The sequence below is a fragment of the Silene latifolia genome, chromosome 3 (genome assembly GCF_048544455.1).
Source record: "Silene latifolia isolate original U9 population chromosome 3, ASM4854445v1, whole genome shotgun sequence".
NCBI classification, from domain to species: Eukaryota; Viridiplantae; Streptophyta; class Magnoliopsida; order Caryophyllales; family Caryophyllaceae; genus Silene; species Silene latifolia.
The window spans coordinates 403,634-431,615 of record NC_133528.1 but is presented as its reverse complement, the minus strand read 5'-3'; the positions used below and the strand labels follow the sequence as shown (position 1 = coordinate 431,615).

Below are 27,982 nucleotides of genomic sequence, written 5' to 3'. Positions count from 1 at the left end.
TTAAATGAGAAAACAACATGAAATGACGTCGTTGTTTACAAGTACAACACTCAACAAAATTAAATTAATTATTCATCCTTTTACAAAAACATTTTGTCCTAAAATAACTAAACAAAATATCGCACGTTAACTGTGACACGTTTTTTTTCCCCAACACCAACAGAAATAACTCACTGTAATTTCTGAGGAGAGAGAAAACACAACAACAAAACGGAAATGAAGAAAGCCGGCGTCGAGAAGAAGAAAGCTCGGCGATCAGCCGGCGGAGCCACCAGTGGCGGCGGCAACGATACACCTCCTAGGGTTTGCATTTTTATCTTTTTGTTGATTTTGAAAGATTTGGGAGTTAATTAGGGTTTAGTGATAGTAGATCTTATATTTCATCGTCGGTTAAATTGTGCATTTTTGTGTTTGATTGTGTGTTGTTTGTGAAGTAGGAGGATTTGTGTTTCGGATCGAACTTTTTAGGAGTTTTAATTGATCATTATGTGTGATTAGTGTGTGTTGTTTGGTGTTGATTGATTTAGGAGTGAAATTGTTATGTTGAATGTGAATGTCGATGTATTTCGACGGTGCGAGATTTTGTTGAAATGTTGCGAGGTTGAATTTAGGTTCAAAGGAGACTTTTTTATTGGTGATGGGGGAGTAAAATAGTGTAGATGGTATGGAGTAGGTTATTAGCGCAGTGTCGAGTGTGGAGGCAAGTTAATCATTCGTATTTCGACGATCCGAAATTTTGTTGAAATTTTTTGAGGTTGAATTTGGGTTCAAATTTTGGTAATGAGGGGAGGAAGGAAGAGTGTATGATGCTGTGGAGTAGTTTAGTCGCGTGATGTCTGAGTTGTCGAGGCAAGTTAGTCGTTCATATGCATAAGAATGTGAAACTTGAATGGTTTGTGAGGTCGTGCTGCAATAAAGTTTTTAATATTACATTTGGATTGTGCTAGTAGGCGAAATAATAAACCTTTTGGAGGCATTAAGTATTGCATGCATCTGTTAAATACTTAGATGGATAAGGTTGCTGAAAGTTTTGGACTTTCGGTCATGACAAAGTGACATGCTTGTGTACTGTCTGAACTTTGGTTTATGCCATTTGAGACATTCAAGTATGTCTGTATTATTGCAAATGGAAGTCCGTTTTATCGCTGAAGTTGTAGGCTTCTTAGTCATGTAATTGTGTTTTATGTAGGAAGGACTTATTTTTACGGGAAGAAAGAATTCTTCCACCCCCTAGGAAATATGTACTCCCTGCGAAATTTAGGGCTTGTTTGGATGGAACGGTTTTGAGGGGAAAGTGAGTGGGATGACACTAATTATTTGTTTGGATAGCCAATAGGGTTGGAGGGTAGAGGATGGAAAACTCTTGAAAGTTTTGAAATCCCTTCTAATCCCTGAAGGATTTGGAGGGAAACCTCTCTTACTCCTTCCCCTCCTCCTCTTTCCCTCCCATTAATACCGCTCGCTCCTGAAATCCTATCAAAGTCCAAACACTCCCTTAGTGTCCACGGTATATCGGTAGAGGCAACCTATTACCATGGCACATGGTATCTTGTGGAATATGCACTCCTTTTATCTACGGAAGTGGCTCTTTTATGACCAACTTTATGGCACCACAGATAACTAGCCTGTAGATCTTAATTGTGCGGCTGCTGAGACTTTTACTTGAGTTACCTCCCACCTGCAGTGGTCTGCATGGTCATGTGTTTCCAACTTTTCCCTATTAAATGCAGCATGTAGTCTTGACATCTTAAACGATGTACTTTGTCTTCCGTAGATTTTGACTTATTTTGATTGAAATCTCCAAGGCCCTTGTAGTTGAAAAGATCACCTTTCAGTTCTACGTTGATTCCGAATTTCCATTCACGATCTCATGAGAGGATTATACTCTCTTCTTTGTAGTTAAAATCTCCAAGGCCCTTGTAGTCTCTTCTTCCGAATTTCCATTCCGAATTTCCATTCACTTGTGTGTTTTTTCCCTGTTATTTGAAAGTCCTCTATTTCCAATCGAAGGTGTTTATAAAAGTCAGTTAACCTGTGTATTTGATAGCTACTGAATTGTGATTTCCTGATTGATTGTATTTGACAGTTACATTTGATATCAAGGGTATTTAATCGTTATTTTCGGATTGAAAACATTTTTTCCTGTTATATTGAGATTTCCCTATTTTCTTTAGAAAGTGTTGAAATTTGTATAACTTGTGTATTTGATAGATATCTTGCATAAGAATTGTTTAATTTTGTAATATTTCCACTTGTAACTGTTATATGGAAAAGCTTAGTTATAAAAAAAAGTCTTACTGTGCGCAATGGTTTTATATGTTAGTCTTATTGGAGTTCTGATGTATTGCAGAAACAAACTGCAGAGAAGGATGTGTATCTATCATTTGCTGAGAAAGTGAGGGATCATAAAGGTTTGGAGTCAAGATGGGCTGTTCTACAGGAAACACGCGTTGAGTACTTTAGGGGGAAGGATTTTGTTAGTTTTTTGAGAAATCATTCTGAGGTTTCCGATATATTGGGATTAGACAAGAATCTGGAACCAGAAGATATTGGCAATACTCTTTTGAAGAAAAACCTTATAGTGCGTTGTGACCGTGTCGTAAAGACTTTAAGACCTGGAAAGAAGAAGTTATCTACTTGGCCGGCACACTTGGAGATCTATCCTGTATGTCAAGATTGATCTTCTTTTTGTTAAGCATTGATCTTTCTAGAAAACCAGATTTGCTACTTAAAGGATGTGTTTGGATAGCAAAAGTGGAGGAAAAGGAGGGGAGGGAAAGTGGATACCAAATCTTTCCTATGGTGGAAGGATTTTCGTTAGGCTTGGAGGGAAAATGGATCCCTCCAAATTACTCCCCCTCCATTTCCCCCCTACCTCTTTTGTTATCCAAACAAGGGATGTTGTATCCTGCCCTCCCCCTCCCCTTCCTTTTCCTCCAAATCCCTCCATCCAAACAAGGCGAAAGTTTATGTATGTCTGTGTTTGATTGAAATTTCACTACAACTGATTCTAAAGTTAACACTTAACAGCCTAAAACAAGGAAATTTGATTAGCCCGGTTATCTCTCCAAATTGGGGGATGCTGTGTGGTGAAGCAATGCGATTTTATTTTTGCTTCCTCAACGAGGTGACTAATACACGGCGACATTATTCAATGATTTGAGAACCCTCACAATTAGCAGAATAGGGGATTAGGGGGTTGGATGATATGCAACCTTGTCCCATGTTAAGAACACTATGAAACTGATTTCGAGGCACCCTTTATGAAATCTGTGTCAAAAATTGCGTTGAATGAGTGTAACTTTAAAATGGAAAGAAGCATACCTAGTCTCTGCGCCATTTTGCTTTATTCCATCCTAATATAGAACCAAAAAATAGTGTGTCCTGGGCTCTATTGGAAATGGAATAATTAGTGAAAAATAGATGCTCACTATGATAGTCTAGTTAAAAAAAAGGGTGAGTTGATTTTAGTCTTACGCGTTTTACTGAACAATACAAGTTATAAGCATGTTTTTAAACAGGTATTGGTTAATATGACATTGTTGAAATCTACAATACAGTTTGTTACTCCTTTTTTGTTTGCTCATCTGTTGCTTGTTAACTGTGCTGCAGGTTCAAACATTTTCAGACAACGATGCTTTCTTTGTGTGGACGTTTGTAAAGCGACATCCTTTATGGCAGACACTTCTCTCATTCTCTTGGCCTGTTTTAACACTAGCCATTTGCCTGTTTCCCGTATATCCACACAAGGCTAAGCTCGTGGTTCTCTACTCGTGCGCTGGGATTCTTCTACTTATAATGTGCCTTCTACTATGTATGTTTTTTGTGGCATATTTTGTATTCTTAGAAGCATATCATCAACATGCAGTCGTTCTGTTGGTGCCTTTGTTTCTCAATTCCATCCTGCCATTATTGATAAGCTATTTCTTGAAGATTTCAGTGTTCCCTTGCCTAATTTTTAGTTTTTCAGCATTACCAGCTAGCTATTTCTTGAAATTTGGCAATGCCTACCTCCCTTCTGTTAGAGTTAATTTTTCAGCAGTTGTCTACTATGTTGTTGCTAACTTGTCTGATGGTGTCCGTCTTCTATCTTATGTATTTTCCTACTTTAACCTCCTGTTTCCCTTTTTAATGGGTAGCATTTTATCTGTGGTATGTTTTTGGTATTTAGTTTTGGTTCATGTTCTTCCATATGATAGTAAGATAGGGATTTTCCAGTATTTTGTCTCACAGATGAGTTTGAATTTTGAAAGCAAGATGTTGTATTTAAGGTATCCTGAAAATCTTTTTGGGAAATTGATGTTAGACGGCTTAATGTTTTAGCCCTAGGAAGTATGGCTGCCCTTGTATGTTAATATGGAGTACCATAGCCCATAGGTGTATTGTGCTTCTGTTTATCAACAATAGGAGTTCTGAACAAACTGTTGTATTTCATGTTACATTTGCAGTGAGAGCTACAGTGTTTAGTGCTCTATGGATACTTCTTGGAAAGCGCGTGTGGATTTTCCCCAACATTCTTGCAGAAGAGGCAACATTGAGCGAGTTATTCCGGTTTTGGCCCAAGAAAGATGAAGAGGAACCACCAAAATGGACTGCTAGGCTTTTCTTTACTATAGTGGCTGTCGTCTTCATATCACTTTTGAGACATCATGCTCCAGATGAGGCTGCTCGAGCCAGGTTAGTGTTATTTCTATAGTTTTCCTTTTTCTTTATCATATTGTTCTCTTATTGATCAAGAAATTTTTGAAACTCTCATTTTGGTCTTAAACTCCTAGGTCCTAGCTATAGATATCATTGTGTTCTACTCCGTATGATCTAACGGAGATTCTTTTGATTATTAATCCCTTACTTAATGACTGCACTTGTTAATCTCAGGTATCAGAAACGGGTTTCCAACATTATTGACGATGTCCTGGAGTGGTCTCCTAAACTAGCTCTATCTGGAATGATGAAACAAGCAGACATAGTAAATGCAACCGACTTCCACAATGACACTGCAAGTGGCAGTGAACCAAGTTCTGAAGTACCACCACCTCCAGATAATGTGGATGTCGAGGACATTCAAGAGGAGGGTGAAGATGACAGTGAACAAAATCACAGGGATGAATCGGAATAATAATGTTTTGCTCGTGCGGTTTGAGGTTACGATTTTATTGCATTTTCCTCCCCCTTTTGAGAATTGAGATGTAGAACTGTATTTTAAAGCATGTTGGAGGAACACAAGGTATCCAGAATTCTGATCTTTGGTGTTATACATAAACATTAGTGGCTTCCCAAGATGTACAAAATGCAAAAATAAGTTTACTATCTGTTGTACACAATGCTACGCTATGGTACCGGATTGTATACAAATGCAGAGCGTATGATTGATGACGGATCCACATGATCGCTTTGCATCATCTCCGCTGTTGTCCTACACCTTCTGCCAAATAGGAACCATAGAAACCAGTTCTTGACTATGGAACGGCCTGGAACGCCATTATAACCTACAAAATTGCCGTGCATGACGTATTTGACTAAGTCGAGGTTGTCATAGCCAACATACAAACTCCGACTCAAATACGAGATGCAACGAGGCCAATAAGACGATTTAATATATTTGGTCCGAATACCGAAGTCAATGGACAACCTGGGATTCTAGAAAAGCTCTGATGAGTTTTGTACGATAAACCATTTAATACTAGAAAGCTACTAAAGCACAACATAAGACAGTGAATTTGATAAGATTAAGATATCACATCACTGGTATTGAAAAAGGAATACATCAACTTAACCAAAAAGACTTGAATCCAGATGCATTCTCTTACAAGTGCTCATATCATAATCAGTAGGTCTCCCTTGTGACGGGTCGGATCTTGCGACGGGTATTTTGTGAGAGGAAATGGGTAGAGGGGATAAGGTGGGCACCCACCCCATGTGCTCCTTCTCTCACCCCCTATGGGTTTTTTGTGAGACAATATGGTACCCGTCTCTTGTTTGTGACGGATACCCTCCGTCACAAATAAGAATTTGTGTATCATAATTTATCAAACCTCATTCCAAGAAAATAAAATTATACATCCATTTTCAGCTTTCACCTATTGGCTACCTCCTTGCCAAAAAATAAAATTGAAGTACGATTTTGAGTGATAGAGTATATTCTGGTGCGGCGTTATGAGTTAGACCATCCTCAAGCAGTGGTCGCGACTCGGTTTTACTTTTAATCTCACTTTATTTATCTTGACTTACTTTCACCCTTTCAAACAGACGGTCACGACCTAGGTCATTAACCCAATCATTTTCCACTTCACAACATTTTCAATCCCTTTTTTTTATTGTTTTTGCATTCTTCAACCAATAAAAATAAATAAATAAATAAATAAATAAATAAAACTAAAAATTGTACACATAGGTGGTCACCAAGGTAGTCAATTTTGTTCAACAATGGTCACAAATTGACCTTTTATTGTAGAAGGTCACAAATTAACCACCTTTGGTCACCAGTTATCTTGCTTAATTAAGTCATTAGCATGACTAAGTAAAGTCATGACCTAGCAATTAACCTTGCTTGAACATGGTCTTAATATGAGTTTATGACCATCTCTCCAGTTTCGGTTTTGACCTATTCCACCTCCACACCAAAAAAAATTGAAGTACAGTTTTAAGGGCGCGTTTGGTTCGCGCGTGGGTATGTGTTTTGAATCAGGAATCATACCCGGGTGGTATGGGTTTGGAACTTGATTCCTCATACCTTGTGTTTGTTTCAATTTTGGATGGAATGAGTTTGAATTTCATCAAAGTTAAAAAAATCTAAAATACAACATTAAAAATAATCATTTTGATATTGAAACATCATGAAAATGAAGATTTGATCAAATAAATTAAAAAAAAAAAATCATTTAAAATGTTTCATATAAGGTTTTTTCATGGTTTTTGGTTTTACTATTTAATAATTAATACCCATGGGCATGGGCGTCCAAGAGGAGGAGCATTTCAGCTCTTTGCATCGGGGCCCAAGGGAAATTAGGGCCTCAAAATTTTGAGCCCAATCCCTACATACATCAAATATTATACTCGGTGTATGCTACATGAATAAATACATCTACTCTTCTGCTTCTTTGTTTCCCACTTTCCCCATTTTTTTTATTGTTATTATGTGATTGGTTTATAGACTACACAATAGTAGTAAACTATTACACATCAGTCAGAATTTTTAAAGATACTTTTACCTTTTTTGATTTTTGTGTTTTTTTGGTGACAATTTTATCTTTCAACTTTTTACCGTAATTATTGTATTAAACGGTTTTATATTATGAGACGATTTTATTGAGTAAAAACAAATCATTATTAGCATTAAACGAATAGTTATTTTATAAAAATGAACCGTTTTATGGTGTGAGATCGTATTATTTTATAATTTTTTTATTTTAAAAATGCCTAAAATATATCTTAGCATTTCCTTTTTCAAAAAAAAAAAGTTCCCTTTCGGTTCGTATCAATTACTATGAGTCGGTGAACGATGATCAATAAGTTTTGTTTAGGAGCGCAAATAAATGGTAATTTAATTTGAGTTTTGGGGCCTCCATTTTATATTCGGCACAGGGTCATATCTACAGAAAAGAGCCATATCTACAGAAAGTGTAGATCGATAGAGATAGAACAGTTATTGTGAACGATCGTTGTATGATGTAGCGGATAAAAAATAATTACTTTATAATAAGTAGAACCATTTTATGCTAAAAAATTACCATTTTTAATATTTAAAAGTGTCAAATTTTAATACTCCCTCCCATCCACTCCAAAGGTAACATAGACCCACTTTTACTCTCACAAAAAATGGGTTCATGTTATCTTTGGAGTGGATGGGAGGGAGTATAAAATAGTGACTTTTTTACTATAGAATGGTCTCGTTCTATATGACTGTACCATATGACCGTACTATGCTAAAATTTACTCAGTTTCAGTTCAAGAAAGACTAGTTGAAAAAAACAATGATTTAAGGGAGGGAGGTATATTTGGGGATTCTCTACAAACGATGAACAATCATCCAAACCCACACGAGTCATCTCTTTCTTTGGATTCCTTCCTTGTTAATGGATGTCTACATTATCTTTTGGCACCACATAGTCATATCATATACCACTTGCTATTTTATTAATCCAACCATTATTATCGTCTCCGTACTTAAGATGTGCACTATTCGTCTCAGATTAAAGACAAATCGAATACTAAGACATGTTCGTAACAAAGACAAAAAATTTAATATTTTCAAGACAACTTACCATATAAATTTGATATAAGCTTAAGACAAATAGTAACCGTCTTAGATGAAAATTTGTGATACATAAAATCATGATTCATGACCCCTTTAGCCCTTCTCTATTATTAAACAATTGGTCTCCCTTGTGACGGGTTACCATTTGTGACGGATATTTTGTGAGATAAAATGGTAACAAAATGGGTTAGTGGAGAAAGGGGACCACATAAATAGTGTTGCAGAGAGAGAAAAAGTGGGTACTTTGTGAGGTAAAATGGTATCCGTCTTCAGCTTGTGACGGATATGTCAAGTCTTCAATGAGAATTTGTGATTATTAAATGCTTTAATAGTGCTTATTTTGTCACGTCATTATTCACGTACGATATTATGACTATTTTATATGACCACTTTAATTATTTAGCCGTCTATTTTGTCTAAAGCTTATCTAAAGCATATTCATCGAATCATTTCGCTTCTATCCGTTCTTTTGGACTAATTTTAGTTCAGTTTCGTTCATCTAAATTCAGTTTAAGATCGAATCATTTTACTAAAACTAATATACTCCTACATCATAGCCCAAATCGACGGATATAAATCATTCTTTAGAATCGTATCTGAGTATACAGTTCAACCTATTAAAACTAATATAAATAGTAGGTCAAATCTAGCAATCAATCAATGACTAGAAAAATAAAATAGACTTGTTCAAGAACACTGAATGTTATGATTAGGCAATATGGGTCAGTAAAACCCGTGTGGGGATCAATTAGGTAGACTTAAAGCTTGATTTGAGGTGTGTTTCTTGGCTCACCACCCTTTAACTTGAATCCTTTATTCTCACTTTTGTGTGCAATGTATAAAGAAAACTAAGTGTGCATGCATCATGTATGTATAGATTAAAAATGTCTACTCATATTCCGTCACTTCATATTCATGACATGGGTTCAAATTCCGTCCATTACATATAGAAATTTGGAAATTTAGTACGTAGTAACCGAATAACCGGTAACATGGTGACATATGTGCTTATGATTTTGATCAATCAACCACAATGGAGTATGGACTATACCAATTACCAAGTCAAGTACTCAAGCTACTAAAAATACTCCATGTTTTATTACACACAAAAAAAGCATATAGTGTAGTAATTTGGACGGTACACCAAAAATGAATGAAAAGCATTTTGCTTTCTTTGATTTGACCACATTTAACAAGACTAACCAACCAACCAAATTTACAATTTCAAACTATCAATCTACATTGCCTTCAACAAGCTTTTTGCTTATTGATTTATTATTGACCATTCTCAAAATCTAAAATGACTTAAGAACCCTTCACCCCAAAAAGGTTCAACTAAAACACTTCATTAAGTTCATTTCACACTATAACTTAAGGTGCAGCACTAAATCTCATTATCCGTTACTTTAGAGTGACGGATACAATTTTCTCTCACAAATGACCCAAATAAAGGAGAGAGGAAAGCACATGAGGTGCCCCTACCTTGTCCCCTATCCATTTTATGAGAGACATTACCCGTCACTTGCTCTGACCCGTCTTCAGCAAGACTAATTGAAGGCGCAGTCACGCAGATATCAGCTAACTTAGCTCGTAAAGTCACGAGAGGTGATATTTATGACCTGGTACGATTTAAGTCTAATTGCTAAATTTTCCCTAGGATACCTTAGAATAAGTAATTAATCTAACTTAAAAAATACTCACAATCATTTTTAAGATAAAAACACACTAAAAAAACCAAAAACTATGTACTAAATTCTATCAAAAACTAAATTTAAAAAAAAAAAAAATTAAACCTTGATATCTTTAGAGGCAAACATAAAGAAGTTGTCTAAATCAGGATGAACAAAGAAAGTAACTTGCCGTCTTCTTTGAGCTAAGAAATTATTTGGAGAAGATGAAACTCGTGGCTTCTTTGGTGCTGGTGGACATGTAACAATTTCCGGTATCTTGTATTTCTCCGATTTCGGAGTCGAACATCCATCATTATTATTATCAATAATGCTCTTGTTATTGTTCATAGGATAATCATGATCAACGCCCGGTGAAGAAGATTCAATAATAACATTTTTTGTTGATGAAGTTTTTTGGTTATTAAGTAATAATAATACTTGTTGTTTCTTGTATATACTCCTTGTTACTCTTCTTGTAATACTACTTGTTAATTTTGAAGTTGTCGTTGTTGTTGTCGTCGTCGTTTTTCTTCTTCTTTTACTTGTCGGTGCCATTGTTCTTGATTACAAACTGAAAGCAATACAATTAAAGGAAAACAAATAATTAAGACGGAGAGATCAATTAAGAGTTTTCTTATAGTATTATATATAGGAGACATAAATACGTACCTTTTTTTTTTTTTTGCCAAAGTTGAGAAATGGAGATAGTTGTCTTGTAGTAATTCTAGCAAATGATAATTCTTCCTAAAAAAAATTATGAAAACCCGATATCACATATAAATGAATGCAGCAGCGGTGTTAAAACTCATGAGATAGAGCTTTATCGCCCTGGTAATCCTACCCGCTTGAATTTGGATTAAGTTTATGATATGATAATAATAGAAGAAGAAGAAAATAGGAAGAAAGAAAGGAAAGTAGAGAGGGAAGATGATGATGGCCGGTGTTGAAGGGATTAATTTAGGTATTTGTCCCTACGTATGACACATATATTTTTTTATATATAATATCGTGTTTAGGTTTGCCTAAGCATATCTTATCTTCTATGATATTCTTAGTAGCTGTCAATAGTTTTCATAATACTCTGTTATTATCACACATTTCATTTATTTATTTCAAAAAAAAAAAAAAAAGTAAATTGCCATATTTATATGTATTTACTAATTTCAAACAAAAGTAATTTCATTTCATATTACTATTGTTTTTTCGGTTTTTCTTATACTATCTTGTTTTCTTATATATCGCACCTCATCGTATTATATCATGAATATCTCTTAAAATATACCGTACTACCAAAAATGACTAAATACGGAGTATCATATGATACGAGTATATGTTATTGAGAATTAAAAATTTACTTTGTGACTTGTGATGTGACAAAGTTCATGAGTTCATCCATGACTGCATCTCATTTTCGGAGCTAAATAATGTTTGTAAATTTGTGAAATGTCGGTATTGATTTTCGGACTCTAATCTTAAAATCTTCAAAACTTGCTCTTTTGCAGACAAATCTGTAACATTATACAACATCTTGTGTTCGGAATTTGATATTACATCTGAGAAGATGGGGATCGGAAAGAATTTGTTCTAAAGCTACAACTGATACTATATATACATACATTATGTCCTCTGAATTCAGTACCGTGCCAAAACATTCAAAACAAGGATGAATTATAAGCAGAAAATAGTAATCTGGTGAAATTTATCCAATCTTCTCGGTGTTGGTATCATCCGATGGCCAAACAATGGTCTCCAACAGCCTTTCACGCATCAACTCCAAGTTCTCATCCGATATGAATTGATATATTTCACCATGGTTACATTTCTACATTGAAATTCCACCAAAAAGGAGAATTTTTAGCTATACATTTAACTGTTATACATCAGTCAATTGAAACAGAGAAGAGATGAATTACGAACCTTAATCCATCTTCCATACAAATTAAGGCGTGTTACCATAACTCTCTCCGCAAGGTCTTGCTTCTCCTGTCAATCATAGGAGATAATAGTGTCAGCAGTCACGTTTCCCCCGTTTCTCTTAGCTTGACAGGAATGTTTTTTCCATTGTTAATGGAGTAAAAGACCAGTTCTTTGTCTTTGGGATATGATGAAATAAAGCAAATGTGTCACTCACTAGTCCATTTGTATTTTTTATATTATTCATTAGTTGTTGGATGATGAAAATTCCAAAAACCACGAGTAATCCGGAAATATTCCGTGTTTTTTTACCCTCTTCCTCGCCATACGCAGGAACCTTTTGGGCATTGTGCAATGTTGTTACTGTACCAAATTTTGAAAATGAAAGATGAACAAATTTGATAAACTTACCTTCCCAAGCTTACGGAGGAAGAGCTTCCCATCCCCTGGTTTGTTTGCTACAAGAAAGCTGCATGATTGAAATTCAAATTCGCAAACTTAATGTCAACACTCTTGAAAATAAGCCATGAAGAAGGGATTTGGAAATGCTAAGAGCTATTCAGGAAATTCGTCCAGCAAAGGACTCAATTCAGCATGCACTCTCCAAACAGATAACTCTGAACTGAGATGAACACTCGGGATTTTGACAAAACAAGTTTTTCAATGCAAAATCAATTTCAACAATAGAACTACCAAAACGACTATGAACACGTCTGCAACTGAATTGAAGTCCAAAGCTAGCCATGTTCCCCTCTCATATCATTTATATTGTCATCATTTGACTTTGGTGGTCAAACACCGTACAGTAGTGAGATATCTATTCTCCTTCAAAGTCTAATGAGGACGATATAAATGGGATCGAGGTATTATGTTTACATGAAATGTTAAAAGGTGGTAAAGAAGTGATCTAACTTGTAGAGCCATGTATATTTCGGCGGGTTCATTTCATAAAGCTGGTTCAGAACAGTCCTCACGGCTTTGTATGTAAAATAGTTCAACATTTGCTGCATCAAAATTTAAGCAGAGAACTAAGTCATTTCATGAATATTTAAGCAGATAACTACAGTTGACAAACAACATGGGACAATATAGCAAGAGGTACTTTCTACCCAGTGGTTCCTTGTGACTATCTAGTAAATACACCAATGTATACTTCCACAGTTCAAGCACGAGAATTTTACAGGAAAGATCATAAAATGAATACAATGGGCGTAATCCATCCACAGTTTCCCACGGTGATAAAAATTGCCTACGCACTCATGACATGGACTGAAGCTCCTATATACGAAAGTAGGCAACAAGCATTCTCATAACTTCCATGTACAAGAGGATGCATGCTTTTCCTCGAAAAATTGTAGCCATACACTACACTTAATACTCTAAAACTCAAAAGATACCTTCTCTTGAAAAATTTGCTGAAGAAAGAACAAAAGTTGTTCAGTTGGTGGCATGCATATGCCGATATGCATAAATAAGAATGTCGTAAATTTATACGTCCTATATGATGATTCAAGTAGGAGATGAAATGTATTTTAACAAATTTCCAATACAGTTAAAACCTTTCGGAAGACATAAACGTTTTGGGTAATGAAGCAGATAATATAGACATATAGTTGTTCTACACCAGAAGAACTCATTCAGTACAAAAGGCAGAAGCTTGCTTAAAGTTACAAGAGCCCAATATCTTCCTTTAAATATCAATAGTCACACAGATCTGCAAATTCTGTAAACAGAGTTACATGCATGTAACTTAATGGTCAATGTCAAATCAACATATTATAAAATCCTTCATCAAAACAACAAAAAAGTCTTAGTCCTAAAATGATTTCGGGTCAGCTAACACATTAACACGATCGGTTGCATGGAATCGAGAACAACATTGGATAAATCTAACATGAATTCTTAAATGGAGTAAGAAATTGAACAAAAAGTACTACTACTAAAAAATTGAACTCCATCGGTCTCAAACATTTATTAACTCTGATTAAATTATCTTTCGCAAAGAATATAAAAGATAAACAATTACCGTCTTGACATCCTCAAAAGTGTCCTCATACTGTCCACCAAGTTCATTAACAATCACAAAGCTTCGAGCTTTACGTTGCTTTTTAGAGCACCTCATATTCATAACACTCAACAATTCCTTCCCTTGATCAACAAAAGAGCTACCAAGCTCCAAAGATCCAACATTTCGCCTTCTCGATTTCTTCTTACCACCCTTAAGATTCATACCAGACGAACTCATAGCATCTAAGCACAAACATGGGCAAGAATTTGGAGAATCAATAACAGGGGAACCTAACAAAGAGAAAGCACCCACCATATTTTCTCAAACAAATTCCACAAACTAAAATTTACCCACTTAAATTCTCCCCAAAATAACACTACCCAGATGACCAAAACCTAAAATTCTCAACAAATCAACAACTTTGCTTCACTTAGGACTTTTGACAAACAGTTGGTATGCTTTCAAAAATGTTGAAATTAAAGAAAATTACATAAATTGGGGGATAAATAGGGGTTTGAAATGAAGAAACGTGATGGAATAATGGACGATTTCTGTACTAAATTGAATGTAAAGAGAGAAATTGGGTTTTTTTTTGTGGGAAAAATCAAATAAAAGTGATGACCAGAGAATAATATGAGGTCCAAAATTGCTTAAAATTAGTTAGTTGTATTTTAGTGAATATTCTTGGTTCTTCACCTGGACGGTTAATAGGATTCCAACAATGTGGGGTTTGAATCTTTGATCAAAATTTAGGTACGTGTTAGATTCAAAGGCAGGTAACAATATTGGGGAATTGGGGTACATTAAACGTGTTAACCAACTGTTGTTTGTTCCTTGAAGGCCACTTCAAACTTGTACCACTTCCCTAACTTTACTTCATCATACTTGACTTTGCTTCGATTTTACCATAATACTCAAGAAGTCGAATACGTGAGAGTATTTCAATGAAATAACATGCCGAATATTATATCGTCCGGTGGTAATTTAGAAATTGTCGATTAGAATAATTGTGTGAAATCTGCTCAAATTAGCTGTTTAGTATGAATCGACCTGTTCTCAATCCGTGTTGTTCGAACAAGTCGAGTTTCGACAGTCAGGTGAATGAAAGACTTCGATAATTTGATAAGGAATTACAAGTAGTGAAATAATGTTGTTTTCGTACAAGGTATCTTGAATTACGATGATTGTTGGCGTAATTCCTTAAATTCGATGATTGTTTGTTCATGTGCTTTCCTACTTTAGAGGATCAATCTAGTAATGCTAGTGTTGGCGCCTTGGTGATGAGGCTTTGTGGTGAGTGGAGGTGGTTTAGGATGGTGAAGGGAGGTAATACGATAAGGATTTGGATTTTAGAATTACCCGGGGAATCAATCGAAATACATAAGAGGTACAATTAAACTGAAAACGGGTAAAATGTAGGGAAAAATAATTAGTGAGGAAAAATTTTCATTTCCCTTTCATAAATACCTCATACTAAACAATTAAACGTTCCTTAAAATAGCCATCACCTTCATTTTCGAATTAATTAATTAAAGTCTAACACATGTTCTCTTGCCGTAAGTCAGGTAGCACGGACACTTCTCCTAACCAACCGTTCCGTATCGGACACACGCCTAAACGTGTCGGATACCCATAGTGAGGAATGAAAGAAATTGAATAGAAGATGAGTTTGGATGGGAAATGATAATGAGTTAAATAGCAAAATCAAATTTAACCCACAATTATTTAAATTTAATATGAAATACATCTACAAAATATAAAATGTACGTTATTTATAACTATAAAATATAAATTTTATTAAATTTAAATATTGTGTCCTGTATCTTGAATTTCATTGGATGCCGTGTCACATGTCCGTGACGTGTTTGTGCTACCTAAATTGTAAGACGGTTTTATAAAATAATTTTCTTACAGGTCCTTTGAGCCCAACAGGCCTTTTTGGCCCAACACTCCAATAGTTAGAAGATGGGCCAACTGGTGAAGCCACTGAAAAAAGAACAGTCAAGGAACAAAGAAACAAACACAAACACAAACACAAACACAAACACTTACACTTTGGAAGCTGAAACACAACATTTATAGAGAGAGAAAGTGAGTAAGAGAGAGAATAGGGTTTCAACGAAAGCTCCAACAACAACAACACTACTATGTACTACAATCGTGGAGGGTAATTTCGTAATCTTCTTAAACTTTTAATCTTTATTCATTTTGGTTCACATTTCTCATTTAATTCTATCCTGTTTGATGTTTATTTGTGTTCTCCTTTATTGATTTTTACCCATTTTAGTGAATAAAAACTTGGGTTTTGTTGTTGGGTAAATGTGGGAAAAATTGCGCATTTGAAAAAGTTATGAAGTTAATGATTTAGGGTTAGTTTATTGCTGATTGAATTTGCGGAATGGTTCTTGTTTCGGTGTATTGGCATGTAGCTTTGCTTGATTCTGGGTGGTATTATATGCTTGGTAGGATTTGAGTACTTGGTTTTTTTGTTCTTGGTCTTTGGTTTGGGATGTTAGGGTTATTTGTTTTCGTGTTTTAGGAGTGCAGTTTAGTTGTATACTTGTATGATTGTGGTGTGGTATATGTTGCAGTTATTGATCAGTTTCTCAGCTTAAATTTGATTTCTTTATGCCCCCACCCTATCAAATAGAATTGTCGATGCGACTGCAATGGAGTTATATATATTGCAATCATTCTTATGACTTGATTCTAAACTGTTATTTACACAATTGGCTGATTTATAACTACTTACCGGAAACAAATGTTAGTATAAAAGACAAGACCTTTAGAATGAGCGGGAAGATTACTCGTATTCCACTAGGGGGCTTGTCTCTATGAAGGGGTTTGAAGGGACAGGGAGGGGGAGAGAGGGAGGATACCAATTACGAAGTATCTTGTTTCGTTTGCAAATTAACTTGGAGGGATCCTTTTTCCCGTCTCCGAGGCAAATTAGAATCCGTCCAACATAGGAAAGAGTCAGAGCGAAACTCCTCTACTCCATTGCCCCTTCATCTCCCTCCTATTTTGTATCCAAGCAAAGCTCTAAATGTCAGTGCTTGTATGTTTTGGAGTGAATTTTAGGTGTCTATGAATTGTTTAGCCTGAGTTACACTATGGTTTAGTGATATCAGCATCTCACTTGACCTAGCCCCTGGTTTAATGGCTGTTATGAGACTTACATTGGTTCTGGCAAAATGAATAGATATGGAGATTATGGCGATGGACGTGAAATGGCTCCAAAAAGACAAAGGATAACGGACCATGCATCGTCATATTATGGGTCTTCACCTGCCTATGGTGCCTACGGTGCTTCACCTGCTTCTAGCTACACGTATAATCCACCTCCGTATTCGGGACATGCTGGCCAGGTTCCTCCTTTCCCTGTTGTCCGACTTCGTGGTCTCCCCTTTGACTGTACTGAGGCCGATATTAGTGACTTCTTTCGTGGTCTTGATATTGTTGACATTCTTTTGGTTCACAAAGGAGGCCGATTTTCTGGGGAAGCCTTTTGTGTTTTGAGCTATCCTACGCAGGTAGATTTTGCGCTCCAGAGAAATAAGCAAAATATTGGTCGTAGATATGTAGAGGTTTTCAGGAGCAAGAAGCATGAGTATTATAAGGCAATTTCATATGAAGTTTCAGATGGTCAAAGTGGGTCCCCACGTAGAAGTTCTAGGGCTAGGTCTTATGATGATGGAAAGGACTTGCTAGAACACACGGGCATATTGCGATTGAGAGGCTTGCCCTTTTCTGCTAAGAAGCAGGACATCAAGACTTTTTTTAAGGATTTTGATCTTGCAGATGATGCCATTCATATCACATATAATTCTGCCGGTCGACCTTCGGGGGATGCTTTTGTGAAGTTTGCTAGTCCAGAGGAATCCAAATCTGCCATGGTTAAGGACAAAATGACTCTTGGAAGTCGTTACATTGAGTTGTTTCCTGCACCGCAAGAAGAGATGGATGAAGCAATTGCCGCTGGAAGGTGCATTTCTGATCCTTTCTTTGTTATGCTCTTTTCTTTTCTTGTGCTTCACAGCTTGATTTGTTATCATAAGACATTGGGAATGAGATTCATTGAAACGGCTTTCCCATATTTTGTGTGCATCCATGCATCTAATTGGTAGATAATCAAAGAAATGTTGGAGTTCAGTTGCCATTATTCCTAGGGAATCTCACTTTACTTTCCAACCAAACTTTTTGGTTGCATGAGTTATTACCTTTACTGCCACTATTAAACTTATCAACTGAAATTTTATCGTCTTTTTGTTATAAAATCATACTCCCTCCCCACAAAAGAGTTCTTCCCATTTCAATAAAATACTCCTCACATATATTTGAGAAATGGGAAGAACTCTTTTGTGCGGAAGGAGTATCTTTTTGCCGTCTTTTCCACTGTAAGTGAAGGCAAAAAGTCATTTTTCTTTGTTTATTCACTTTATTGAAGAAAGCAAAATAGCTCGTTAAATTGATCATGCCTCTCTTTAATGTGAAGTTTAAGGGGTCATCTGATGCAATTGTCAACGAATTTCGGGTCATCTTAAAATAGCCTCGGTGTATCGGTTCTTTATATTATGAAGTTAACCGCACTTGCAGTGAACAATCAGTAAATTGTACTAGTATTTGGCTATCTATCTTACCTTGGATGTAGGATAAGTTATTCAATGCAATTCTGGATGCAATTTTTTTGGAGGAATTTGGAAATAGCCTTTATGTGTTGCTAGCAAAGGAGTAGGGTGCGCACCTCCCACCAATGGCGGATCTGAGGGTAGGCCAAGGTAGGCACTTGCCTACCCCTGGAGAAACAGTCAAATATTTTTCATGTCTAATATGCTCACATAAATGATGGTAGAGCAATGGTAAATACAATGTTTCATGGACCATTGCATAACAACCTAGGTTCAAACCCCTGTGCATCCTTTTTACAAACTCTATTACTTCACCCTATTTTTGCTATATCAACAATTTAACACTCAATGACACTGGTTTTGTTTTACTATCACTTAATTTGAATTTTTATCTTTTGAATTTTAAAAGATAACATTTTCTATCCAAATTATTGCCTCAAAATCTCAAATGCCTAAAATTAGCATAGATAATAAAAAAAATCTTTCAAATAGTATACTTTTAGCCAAAAAGAAGTAATCTATATAAGCAAAAAAAGAACAATCAAAATGTTGTGTGTTGTAGACGATAAAAAGTGGTAGCAAGGTCGTATTAAAGAAGAAAAGTTATAGACACAAAAAAAAAAAGTGCCTACCCTAACCGAAAACCGAAAATCTTGCATCCGCCCCTGCCTCCCACCCCCTTTACATCGCAATTTGCAGGACTCCTCAAGGCATTGAAATAATGTTGTTGTTGTATTTGGTTATGGTGGTCAAATGGTGTCAATTTTGGCTAAAATATTCTCTCAATATACTCTAGCAACATTAATAAGAAATTCACTATGACAAATAAAGTAGAACAAATTTACAATTTTGCTAAATTCTTTATACTCCCTCAAATCCGACTTATTGGGCAACTTTGTTACATGAAATATGACCAAATTGTCTTTGTTATGTTTCATTATTTATACTATTCCAACCCTATCTCCCGTCCACCTCAAGACCCACATTGTTCTCAGCCACATACCCATCTCCTCACTCTCCCTCCACCATTGCACCATCCAATCTCAGCAACAACCTCGCCCGTGTCCAGAACCTCCCACGAACTGACCTCTTCCTCCACTATTCCACCAATTGCGACTATCAATCCCTTCCTTCTTTCCCCATCTTCAGCAACCATAAACTCTACAACAGCACACCAATCACGATCTCACAGTTGCCTCAAGTCATCGCAGATTGTACCCTCCACCTCACGAGCCACCCACTAACCACTAAAAATCTAACACAAAGCTCTACCCATCGGTAGCATAGATGGTGAAAAGATGGTTGGGCTTACGCGCTTCAGCGTGCGATCAAATGACGGTTTATGTGGTTGCTTGTTGGATCGGAGATGATGGTAATGAGAGGTCCCGAAGGAAAGATGATGAACATAGAAAAGAAGATGAGTTGGGATGGGGGATAGGTTCTCTTAGTGTATTCCACTAGTCAAAGGGAGGGTAAAAGAGTGCAAGTCTTCTACTTTTGCTCTTTTAATTTTTTGTGCCCAAAAGAAAAGTAACGTAACTCAAACTTGTGGGGAGTATATGATTGTAGGCTTAGTTTTAAAAAGTGCACCTAAGGCGCGCCTTGGATGAAACACTAGTCAAACCGCCTTGGTGTATTTTAGGTGCGCCTTTTAGATAAGGCTCACCTAACAAACTCACTAGTACGCATTTTTCTGTCTTTTCCTTTTTGATCTTTTTATGCCATGTCTTTGCCCAATCATTCCTAACTTTTACTCCTTTATTTACATCTTAGCCAACTTAAAAACTTCTAAATAGGGTATTGTTGCCCAATTGTTTTTGGAAAATACAAATTTGCTACTTAAAATAGGGTGTCTCGCATCCTAAAGGCGCGCACCATGTGTGTCGTTGCCTCTGTCCCCGGCACCTTGGCGCGCCATGCGCCTCTTCAAACTAAGATTGTAGGTCAAAGCTAATGAAGTTTGACGACAGAAATGTCAACGAGACTATCAAAAATGCTGTGGAATAACCCCCCTTGAAAATTTGTTTGGTATGTCTTACATCCTTAGTAGTTACACTGAGCAATTGGTAATCTGTACTAGTATTTGGTTAATATCTGTCCTGCCTGAGAAGTATATAGACTTGAAAGTTTCTAATGATACACGATAAAATGAAAACTAGAGCCGCCCTATTGTGAAAAGATGTAGTACTAGTGATGTTTTGTTACTGGTGCACATATTAATTCCGAGTTTTTATGTTTTTTGAGTTGATAAATTTTGTTATTGAAGGCTTTTCCCCAATTTAAATTTACTAAATAGAAGTTAAATGGATATTCTGTTGTATTCCCACTTACCTACAGTTAAGTCCTTTGTGCTGCCTCTGTTGCTTAGTGGTGTTATTCTACACCAACAACATTAGAGCCTTAATCCCAAAATGATTTGGGGTCGGCTGACATGAATCATCCTTTAGAACCGTCTTAGTGGTGTTAGTATTCTCCATTCCTTTTTTTCGCCTCATTTGAATTGCGTGCGTAAATGATGTCAAGTTTTAAAGATACCAATATTTTCACAATATTAATCTGAAAATTGGTAGTTATATGAGTATAATTTTCTGATTGAAAGCCTTTCCCCTGCTTTAACACGTAAAATTAGTTACACAGTACTTTTTAATGTCATCATGTCTGATAATCTATTTTTGCAGGTCAAATGAAGACGATGTGAATGAGCCTGTGAAACATACGGGAATCTTAAAATTGAGGGGGCTGCCCTTTTCAGCCACAAAGGAGGATGTGACGGAGTTCTTCAATGGATTTGTGTTAGCAGAAGATTCGATCCATATTACATTCAATTCGAACGGAAGGCCGACTGGTGAGGCATTCGTCGAGTTTGCTAGTGTTGAGGATTCCGAGGCTGCCATGGAAAAGGACAGGAAAACCCTCGGAAGCCGTTACATAGAGCTCTTTGCCTCGTCACAGGAAGAGCTCGCTGAGGCCCTCGCCAAAGGACGATGAATCTGTTGTGTTAATTTTTTTTTGAGGTTTCTGGTTTCTATAGAATTGTTTCCTGTACCGATAGAATTGAGCAACCTTTTGTCCATGTATTAGATTTTCTTGGGACTTTTAATTTGCAATCCGGCCTCTTTCGGACTCCTTTGTTCTGTACTGGTATATTTGAGCAACCTTTTGTGCATGGATTTTGCAAATTAGACATTAGTTTTTTTGTGATCAGACTCTTCGTTTCTAAATAAATAAGGCTGTAATTTATGCCTTTTGTCCATGTATTACTTTCATGGAACTTCATTGCAAAAAAAAAAAAACACTTTTATGAAACTTATTTTTAGAACCCTTTTTAGAAAGGTAAGAAAAATCCATCAAAGTTTGCCAAAATCACAATTATTATGTTTTCATTTAAGTTACTCCCTCCATTAGATCCTTTTTTTCTGGCAACTGTAAAAAAAAAAAAAAGTATAATTATTACACGCTCATAGCATTCTTATCTATATCACAGATTCACAGTATCACCTCAATTTTCACTAAATTTGAGTTTTGACCAAATATTGGAGGGATTACGAATAATGTAGTGAAATTGATAGAACGGAGAGAATGCTCCATGTACGTTCAATTTATAACTCAAATGGTTCAATATCATAAATTAATTTTTTTTTTTTTTTACAGAATTAGGTCCTAATTTCCCCATTATTTAAACTTAATTGTGGAAGACCGATTAATATTAGATTATTAGGGGTTAAGGTCCTTAAGAGACTTTTGAGCTCCACAACCATAAAGAATACCGCAAATCCAAAAGAGTTACTAAATTGATTATAAAAATTGTCGCAATGATGAAGAGATAAACTGAACAGTTGTGGTTGGTTAGAAGTTGTTAATCAATTATGCACGCTTTTGTACAAGATACTTTTATCTTTTACTAGAAATAGCAGATAACGTATCATCTAAAAGCTATCTAAACAATCGACATTAAAAAACCAATTCAGAATGAGTTACTAACTTGAACAGACATTTAAAACAAACATGTCTTAGATATTTATTTTATTTTATTTTTGGCTTTCATTTTCTTTAAAATGTGAAAAAAAATAACCATTTAAGAAAAAATATTTACTTATCTATTAGCAAAAGCGAGAAGCCTCCCAAAAAACCGATAAAACATAAGGACTAATGTTGAATAATACATACGGAGTATTAAACTGACAACAATATTTATTTTTGGCTTTCTGTTATGTTTAAGGCTAATAATAAACAAAAGGCTTGTCTTTCCTTTTTGTATTTGGACTACTTGGGTGATAAGGTGTAGAAAGGTCTTTGAAAATACTGAGTGCTCCCCTATTGGTGTTATCTTATTATATCAAGATTCCCTTAACTTGGTTCTTTCTGCTGAAGATTGGAAATCGGGGACTGTAGCTTTCCAAACACCTTTGGAAAAAGACTTGACTAACCTTAGGAAAGGAGTATCCTTCCCTTTAATTCAGAGTTCTCTAAGTTGTTCTCATTCTCATATCTATGTGGATGCTGCGTGGTCTAAGGAGCTTGCTGGTGGGTTTGGTGGATGTATCATGTCTGATAATGATGTTGTGTCTGAATTTTGTACTAAAGGAAGCGCTGAGAATGCTGAACAAGCGGAAGCTTTGGCTATTATGGAGGCCTTGGAGTGAGTGCTCTCTCGCATCATCCTCCATGTTAACATGTTCTCTGATTGTCTGCAGGTTTTTGCTCAAGTCTTGAAGTTTTCTCATCTTAAACATTGGACTAGGAGACCTTTAGATTCGACAAGTCTACAATCATAAAGAATATTCCGAATCGAACAGAGTTACTAGATTGGTCATATAAATTGGCATGACAAAGAGGACGAAAAACCGATAGATGTGCTTGGTTAGAAGCTGCCAATCATGAATGCACGTTTATATTCAAGATATTTTCGTATGCCAATAGAAAGAAGAGATAACCTATCATCTAAAATATAGTTAATTAATACAGAGTAACCGTTAAACTTAAATAAGAGTCAACTCAAAATACACTATACAACATTCAAAACAGGTCTACCATGACATTCAAAACCAACCCACTTTAACAATGCATGTTCTTTCAACTTCCATTTATGCACACTTGTGTTCGAGATACGTTTGTCTGTTACTCAAAGAGCAGGCAACATATCATTTAAAAACTAACAGAATAATCAACATTAACCTTAAATTAACAGCAAACTCAAAACGAACTATTCAACATAAGAGGAGTTATTTAAAACCAACCCACTTTAATAATTCATCTATCTTTTTCAATTTTCATTTTATTTCAAACAAACCACACAATTTCATTAGCAAAAGCTAAAGTCTAACAAATTGAGTTAATTGATTAAAAAATGACCAAAATTGACTAAAAATTGTGAAAATTCTAGATTCTAGGCCCAATATGAGGACTCAATTCTTCTTCACTTCATTCGGACACCAAAGGATAAAATTCAATCCACTTAAAATATCACACTGAAGTCCACATTTTTTCCAATTAAAAACCGTTAACCGATTCATCCGGTCACCAAACCCTTTGTCCGACAATCACTTACCCCATTACCACTTACCGTTTCTCCCGGTTTCCCTGTTCCCCCTCTCTCTATATCTTTAACCCCACTCTCTCAACATTAGATCTTTCAACTTCTCTTTCTGATCTCTGCACCATTTCATCTTCACTCTCAAACTTGCATACATAATATTATCACTAATATAAATAAAAAATAATAATAATATTAATAGTATTACTGATTAATGTGTTCATTAATATCTAATCTTTACTCTTAAAACTACACTATTAATAAGTTATTTAGTGTTTAATTAATGTAAAAAGAAGGTGAAATGGTGATTAATATGAGGTTTTCTGAAGTGGGTTTTGGTCCATTTTTGTTGGGTCATCAAAAAGTTGTAAACTTTGGGTGTTTTTCGCAGTTTTTCTGTTGATTTTTGATTTTTTTTTATTGATTTTCTGAAGTGGGTTTTGGTCCATTTTTATTGGTATCAAGAAAGTTGTAAACTTTGGGTGTTTTTTTTTTTTGCATTTTTTTGCTGATTTCTGAAGTGGGTTTTGGTCCATTACCAAGAAGGTTGTAAACTTCGGCTGTTCATTGAATTATTTCTGCTGATTTCTGATTTTTTATTGATTTTTTGAAGTGGGTCATTTTTATTAGGTAATAAAAAAGCTGTAAACTTTGGGTGTTCTTTTATGCCTAATTTCTTGATATTTATTGGTGTTTTTAATAACACAGAAGATGTATACTAAGTTTCTTCTTCAACCCATGTTCATCTGCAGAAATCGGTGAGCATTTCTGAACTTTGTTAATTAAATGATCAGTTTTATTGTGTATCTTTTGTGATTTTTCTTGTTTTTAGTTGATTAATGTCTGCTTTCTTCTCATATGTTAATATATATTTCAGTCCGTCTTGCTTAAGACAGTCTTAACTTAAGACCTCTCACAAGTCACAACCTTCTTTTATTTAACCGCTATTTTAATCGGTTCTTAAACAAGAAATGGTGTAAATATTTTAATCATGTAATAAAAATCTTGGATTCTTTCATATATAAATTTACTTCCTTTTCTGTATTATTTAACTTTTTTTAGGGAAGTAGATTATTTCTGCTTGGTTTTGATTACATGCAGTAGCATATTATGTTGTTTCTTATTGTGCTATACCTTTGACCAACATGGTATATATTGATGATCTTTGATTTGAATCTCAGAGATATAAGTCTGATTATAGGATTGGTTTTCCTGTATTATACAGATTGATTATTGGTAACTGAACCTTGTGTATTGCATAAAAACGAAGCGAGTTTCGGTTTTTCATTGTTGGATGTAAAATGGAGGATCCTAGTGAAACCAAGGTGTCGTTTTCTCGTGTGCTTGAGTTTGTGGCTGATAATGATGTGGAAGGGTTTAAAGAATACATTGAGCTAAACCCTGATGCAGTTAATGAGGTTGGCTTATGGTATGGCCGTCAGGTTAGTGGTAAGGGTATGGTTTTGGAGTATAGGACACCGTTAATGGTCGCGGCCATGTATGGAAGTTTGGATGTGATGAAAGTTATACTTTCGCTATCAAAGGCGAATGTAAATAGCTGTTTCGGTGCTGATAAGAGTACTGCCCTTCATTGTGCTGCTTCTGGTGGATCTGTTGATGCAGTTAAGTTACTTGTTGCGAATGGTGCTGATGTTAATCTTTGTGATGCAAAAGGGAGACGGCCTTTTGATGTGATTAATGTCGCTCCAAATCAACAAGAATGTCGAGTGAAACTCGAAGATATGCTTTGTTATGATGATCATTCGGATGAACAGAAAGATTTGAGAGTGTTGGCTAATGGGTTGAAGCTTACTCCATTGACTATCCCGAATCATTCAGAAGGCAAGCCTTCGGACTTGGAGACTAATGACACCAATGGTGGACCTGCTGTGTCTGAAAAGAAGGAATATCCCTTTGATCCATCCCTTCCTGATATAAAGAACAGTGTGTACTCGACTGATGAATTTCGGATGTACTCATTCAAAGTCCGGCCTTGTTCACGGGCTTACTCCCATGACTGGACCGAGTGCCCTTTCGTACACCCTGGGGAAAATGCTCGGAGACGGGACCCACGGAAGTATCATTACAGCTGTGTCCCTTGCCCTGAGTTCCGCAAGGGTTCATGCAGGCGGGCGGATATGTGTGAGTATGCTCACGGCGTGTTTGAGTGTTGGTTGCACCCGGCACAATACCGGACCAGGTTATGCAAGGATGGCACGTCTTGTAATCGTCGGGTTTGCTTCTTTGCACATAGACCTGAGGAGCTTAGGCCTTTGTATGTGTCCACAGGGTCTGCTGTCCCGTCTCCTAGGGCTATGGCTTCTGCTGCTGCTGTTATGGACATGGCAGCCGCCCTCAACATGTTCCCAGGATCTCCATCAGCACCATCTGCCATGTCACCTAACCCATTCACACCTCCAATGTCGCCTTCTGGGAACGGGATGGCCCATTCATCCTCCGGTTGGCAACAACAAAACATTCCAACCTTGCATCTTCCAGGAAGCAATATTCAGGCCAACAATATCCAAGCTAGCCGCCTGAGATCTTCTCTGAATGCTAGGGACATCCATGCTGCAGAGGATTTCATGTTCAATTCACCCTTTGCTAGGTCGCAGAATCTTGGGTCGGCAAACTTAGATGAGCTTTTTGCCTCTGAGATGTCGTCACCTCGGTATTCTGACCCTCTTGGAGGGACTGCATCTATGTTTTCACCGTCTCACAAGTCGGCCGTGATGAATCATTTCCAGATGCAACAACGCATGCTGTCACCTATAAATACCAAGGTTTTCTCACCCAAATCTGTGGACCATCCGTTGATGCAGGCTCCATTCGGTCCGTCTTCGCCTGGTATGATGTCACCTCGAGGAATGGACCCACAATCTCCGCTGAACGCCAGGCTGGCTGCACTCGCTCTACGTGAGAACCACATGCGTAGTTTGAGTGCACGTGATCTGAGTTCTAGTCTACCCCGGGATCTGATTCCAGAAAGTGGTGGGATGTCAGGTTCTCCTGGGGGGCCGTGGTCTATGTGGGAGTCAACCAATGGACAACCTGATTGGTCAGCTAACGGAGATGAGTTAAATCGGTTAAAGCGGTCAAATACCATGGGACACAACAGCGAGGAGCCTGATCTTTCTTGGGTGCAGTCACTGGTGAAGGATCCACCTTCCGAAAATAAAGATGATTGGAATAATGCAGTCTCGGGTTCAAACCACTGTGGAGATGCCTCAAATTCTAATTAACAGGTTCAGCTTGTGGATCTTCCAACTAGTTGTTCAGTAATTTGATGAAAATGCAAGTTTTCAAGATGATATTACAGCTTAGTGATCAGATTTCCGAGACGGTAACAACAGTAGGAGGGAGATGGAGAATAAAAGTCTTCATCAATTTTTTTTTTACATCCCAATATTATTTGATTATTTATTATTAATATTTTGTTATCTTTACAGAAGCCAAAAAGATAGGATAAGGGGAACCTAGCTTGGAAGATTGCAAGCATCTTTACACAGCTAGGCAATTCTTTTTTGCTAATTTTTTTGCATTTAATGTTTAGTATCATTTCAATTTGTACTTTTGAGGTATTTGAAGAACTGAAAATCCATTGCCTTCATGGCTTCATTTTATTTTAGTGTGTACCGACTTGTTGAAACGGATCGCTTAAGCAACCCCTAATACCCTTTTAAGTATGAACATTAGAATGCTGGGGATATATTTTTGGACCCGTCTTTCATTTAATACGGTCTTGTGAACGATTAACTAGTTCAATTTGATTGCATGATTTTTAAGGTCATTACTTTTTCGGTAAATTAAGTTAAAGAGTAGTATTGTATGATGCTGACGGGATTTAAACCCGGTAACATTACGAGCTTTAATGAAATTTGGACAGTGTGTGGAAAACGGAGCAATGTAGGTTGATGCAACGACGACGTTTTTCTGCATATGTGAATTATTGTAGGGTATATGGAAAGTGATTGG

At 36.4% G+C, this 27,982-nt stretch overlaps 4 protein-coding genes and 1 long non-coding RNA gene across 6 annotated transcripts; 3 read left to right on the top strand and 2 right to left on the bottom strand.

The window, feature by feature from the left end:
- Positions 1-70: 70 nt before the first annotated feature.
- On the top strand, positions 71-5,321 carry LOC141646582 (translocation protein SEC62). The gene is made up of 5 exons (XM_074454455.1): positions 71-303; positions 2,351-2,665; positions 3,613-3,814; positions 4,449-4,677; positions 4,876-5,321. The coding sequence occupies exons 1-5, from the start codon at positions 217-219 to the stop codon at positions 5,114-5,116; spliced, it is 1,074 nt and encodes a 357-aa protein (XP_074310556.1). The 5' UTR covers positions 71-216; the 3' UTR covers positions 5,117-5,321.
- Positions 5,322-9,916: 4,595 nt separating this feature from the next.
- Positions 9,917-10,899, bottom strand: LOC141646596 (uncharacterized). Its single transcript, XR_012545583.1, has 2 exons — positions 10,594-10,899; positions 9,917-10,495 (listed from the first exon to the last, which is right to left on the bottom strand). It is a non-coding gene; the product is annotated as an uncharacterized LOC141646596 (long non-coding RNA).
- Positions 10,900-11,418: 519 nt separating this feature from the next.
- LOC141646595 (chaperonin-like RbcX protein 2, chloroplastic) lies at positions 11,419-14,760 on the bottom strand. Its single transcript, XM_074454470.1, has 5 exons — positions 13,865-14,760; positions 12,751-12,842; positions 12,250-12,307; positions 11,842-11,907; positions 11,419-11,746 (listed from the first exon to the last, which is right to left on the bottom strand). The coding sequence occupies exons 1-5, from the start codon at positions 14,159-14,161 to the stop codon at positions 11,624-11,626; spliced, it is 636 nt and encodes a 211-aa protein (XP_074310571.1). The 5' UTR covers positions 14,162-14,760; the 3' UTR covers positions 11,419-11,623.
- A 1,096-nt stretch (positions 14,761-15,856) lies between these two features.
- On the top strand, positions 15,857-21,640 carry LOC141646594 (uncharacterized). The gene is made up of 3 exons (XM_074454469.1): positions 15,857-16,013; positions 17,049-17,831; positions 21,153-21,640. Exons 1-3 carry the CDS (start codon positions 15,994-15,996, stop codon positions 21,460-21,462), a joined length of 1,113 nt encoding a protein of 370 aa, XP_074310570.1. The 5' UTR covers positions 15,857-15,993; the 3' UTR covers positions 21,463-21,640.
- A 2,453-nt stretch (positions 21,641-24,093) lies between these two features.
- Positions 24,094-27,656, top strand: LOC141646593 (zinc finger CCCH domain-containing protein 24). 2 transcript variants are annotated; one of them, XM_074454468.1, is made up of 3 exons: positions 24,094-24,765; positions 25,233-27,252; positions 27,457-27,656. In XM_074454468.1, exon 2 carries the CDS (start codon positions 25,309-25,311, stop codon positions 27,247-27,249), a length of 1,941 nt encoding a protein of 646 aa, XP_074310569.1. In that variant the 5' UTR covers positions 24,094-24,765; positions 25,233-25,308; the 3' UTR covers positions 27,250-27,252; positions 27,457-27,656. The 2 variants fall into 2 exon arrangements, with proteins under 2 accessions (XP_074310569.1, XP_074310567.1); XM_074454466.1 differs by having other exon boundaries at positions 25,233-27,656.
- The last annotated feature ends 326 nt before the right edge of the window (positions 27,657-27,982 follow it).

What these genes read in the sequence shown, in the direction of transcription:
- LOC141646582 (XM_074454455.1), top strand. Translation starts at nt 217, where the DNA reads ATGAAGAAAGCCGGCGTCGAGAAGAAGAAAGCTCGGCGATCAGCCGGC. An exon ending in CACACTTGGAGATCTATCCT is followed by an intron (nt 2,666 to 3,612) that starts GTATGTCAAGAT and finishes ACTGTGCTGCAG; the next exon opens with GTTCAAACATTTTCAGACAA. An exon ending in TATAATGTGCCTTCTACTAT is followed by an intron (nt 3,815 to 4,448) that starts GTATGTTTTTTG and finishes TTACATTTGCAG; the next exon opens with TGAGAGCTACAGTGTTTAGT.
- LOC141646595 (XM_074454470.1), bottom strand. Translation starts at nt 14,161, where the DNA reads ATGGTGGGTGCTTTCTCTTTGTTAGGTTCCCCTGTTATTGATTCTCCA. An exon ending in CTTTTGAGGATGTCAAGACG is followed by an intron (nt 12,843 to 13,864) that starts GTAATTGTTTAT and finishes ATTTTGATGCAG; the next exon opens with CAAATGTTGAACTATTTTAC. An exon ending in AAATATACATGGCTCTACAA is followed by an intron (nt 12,308 to 12,750) that starts GTTAGATCACTT and finishes TCAATCATGCAG; the next exon opens with CTTTCTTGTAGCAAACAAAC.
- LOC141646594 (XM_074454469.1), top strand. Translation starts at nt 15,994, where the DNA reads ATGTACTACAATCGTGGAGG. An exon ending in ATGTACTACAATCGTGGAGG is followed by an intron (nt 16,014 to 17,048) that starts GTAATTTCGTAA and finishes CAAAATGAATAG; the next exon opens with ATATGGAGATTATGGCGATG. An exon ending in GAAGCAATTGCCGCTGGAAG is followed by an intron (nt 17,832 to 21,152) that starts GTGCATTTCTGA and finishes CTATTTTTGCAG; the next exon opens with GTCAAATGAAGACGATGTGA.
- LOC141646593 (XM_074454468.1), top strand. Translation starts at nt 25,309, where the DNA reads ATGGAGGATCCTAGTGAAACCAAGGTGTCGTTTTCTCGTGTGCTTGAG.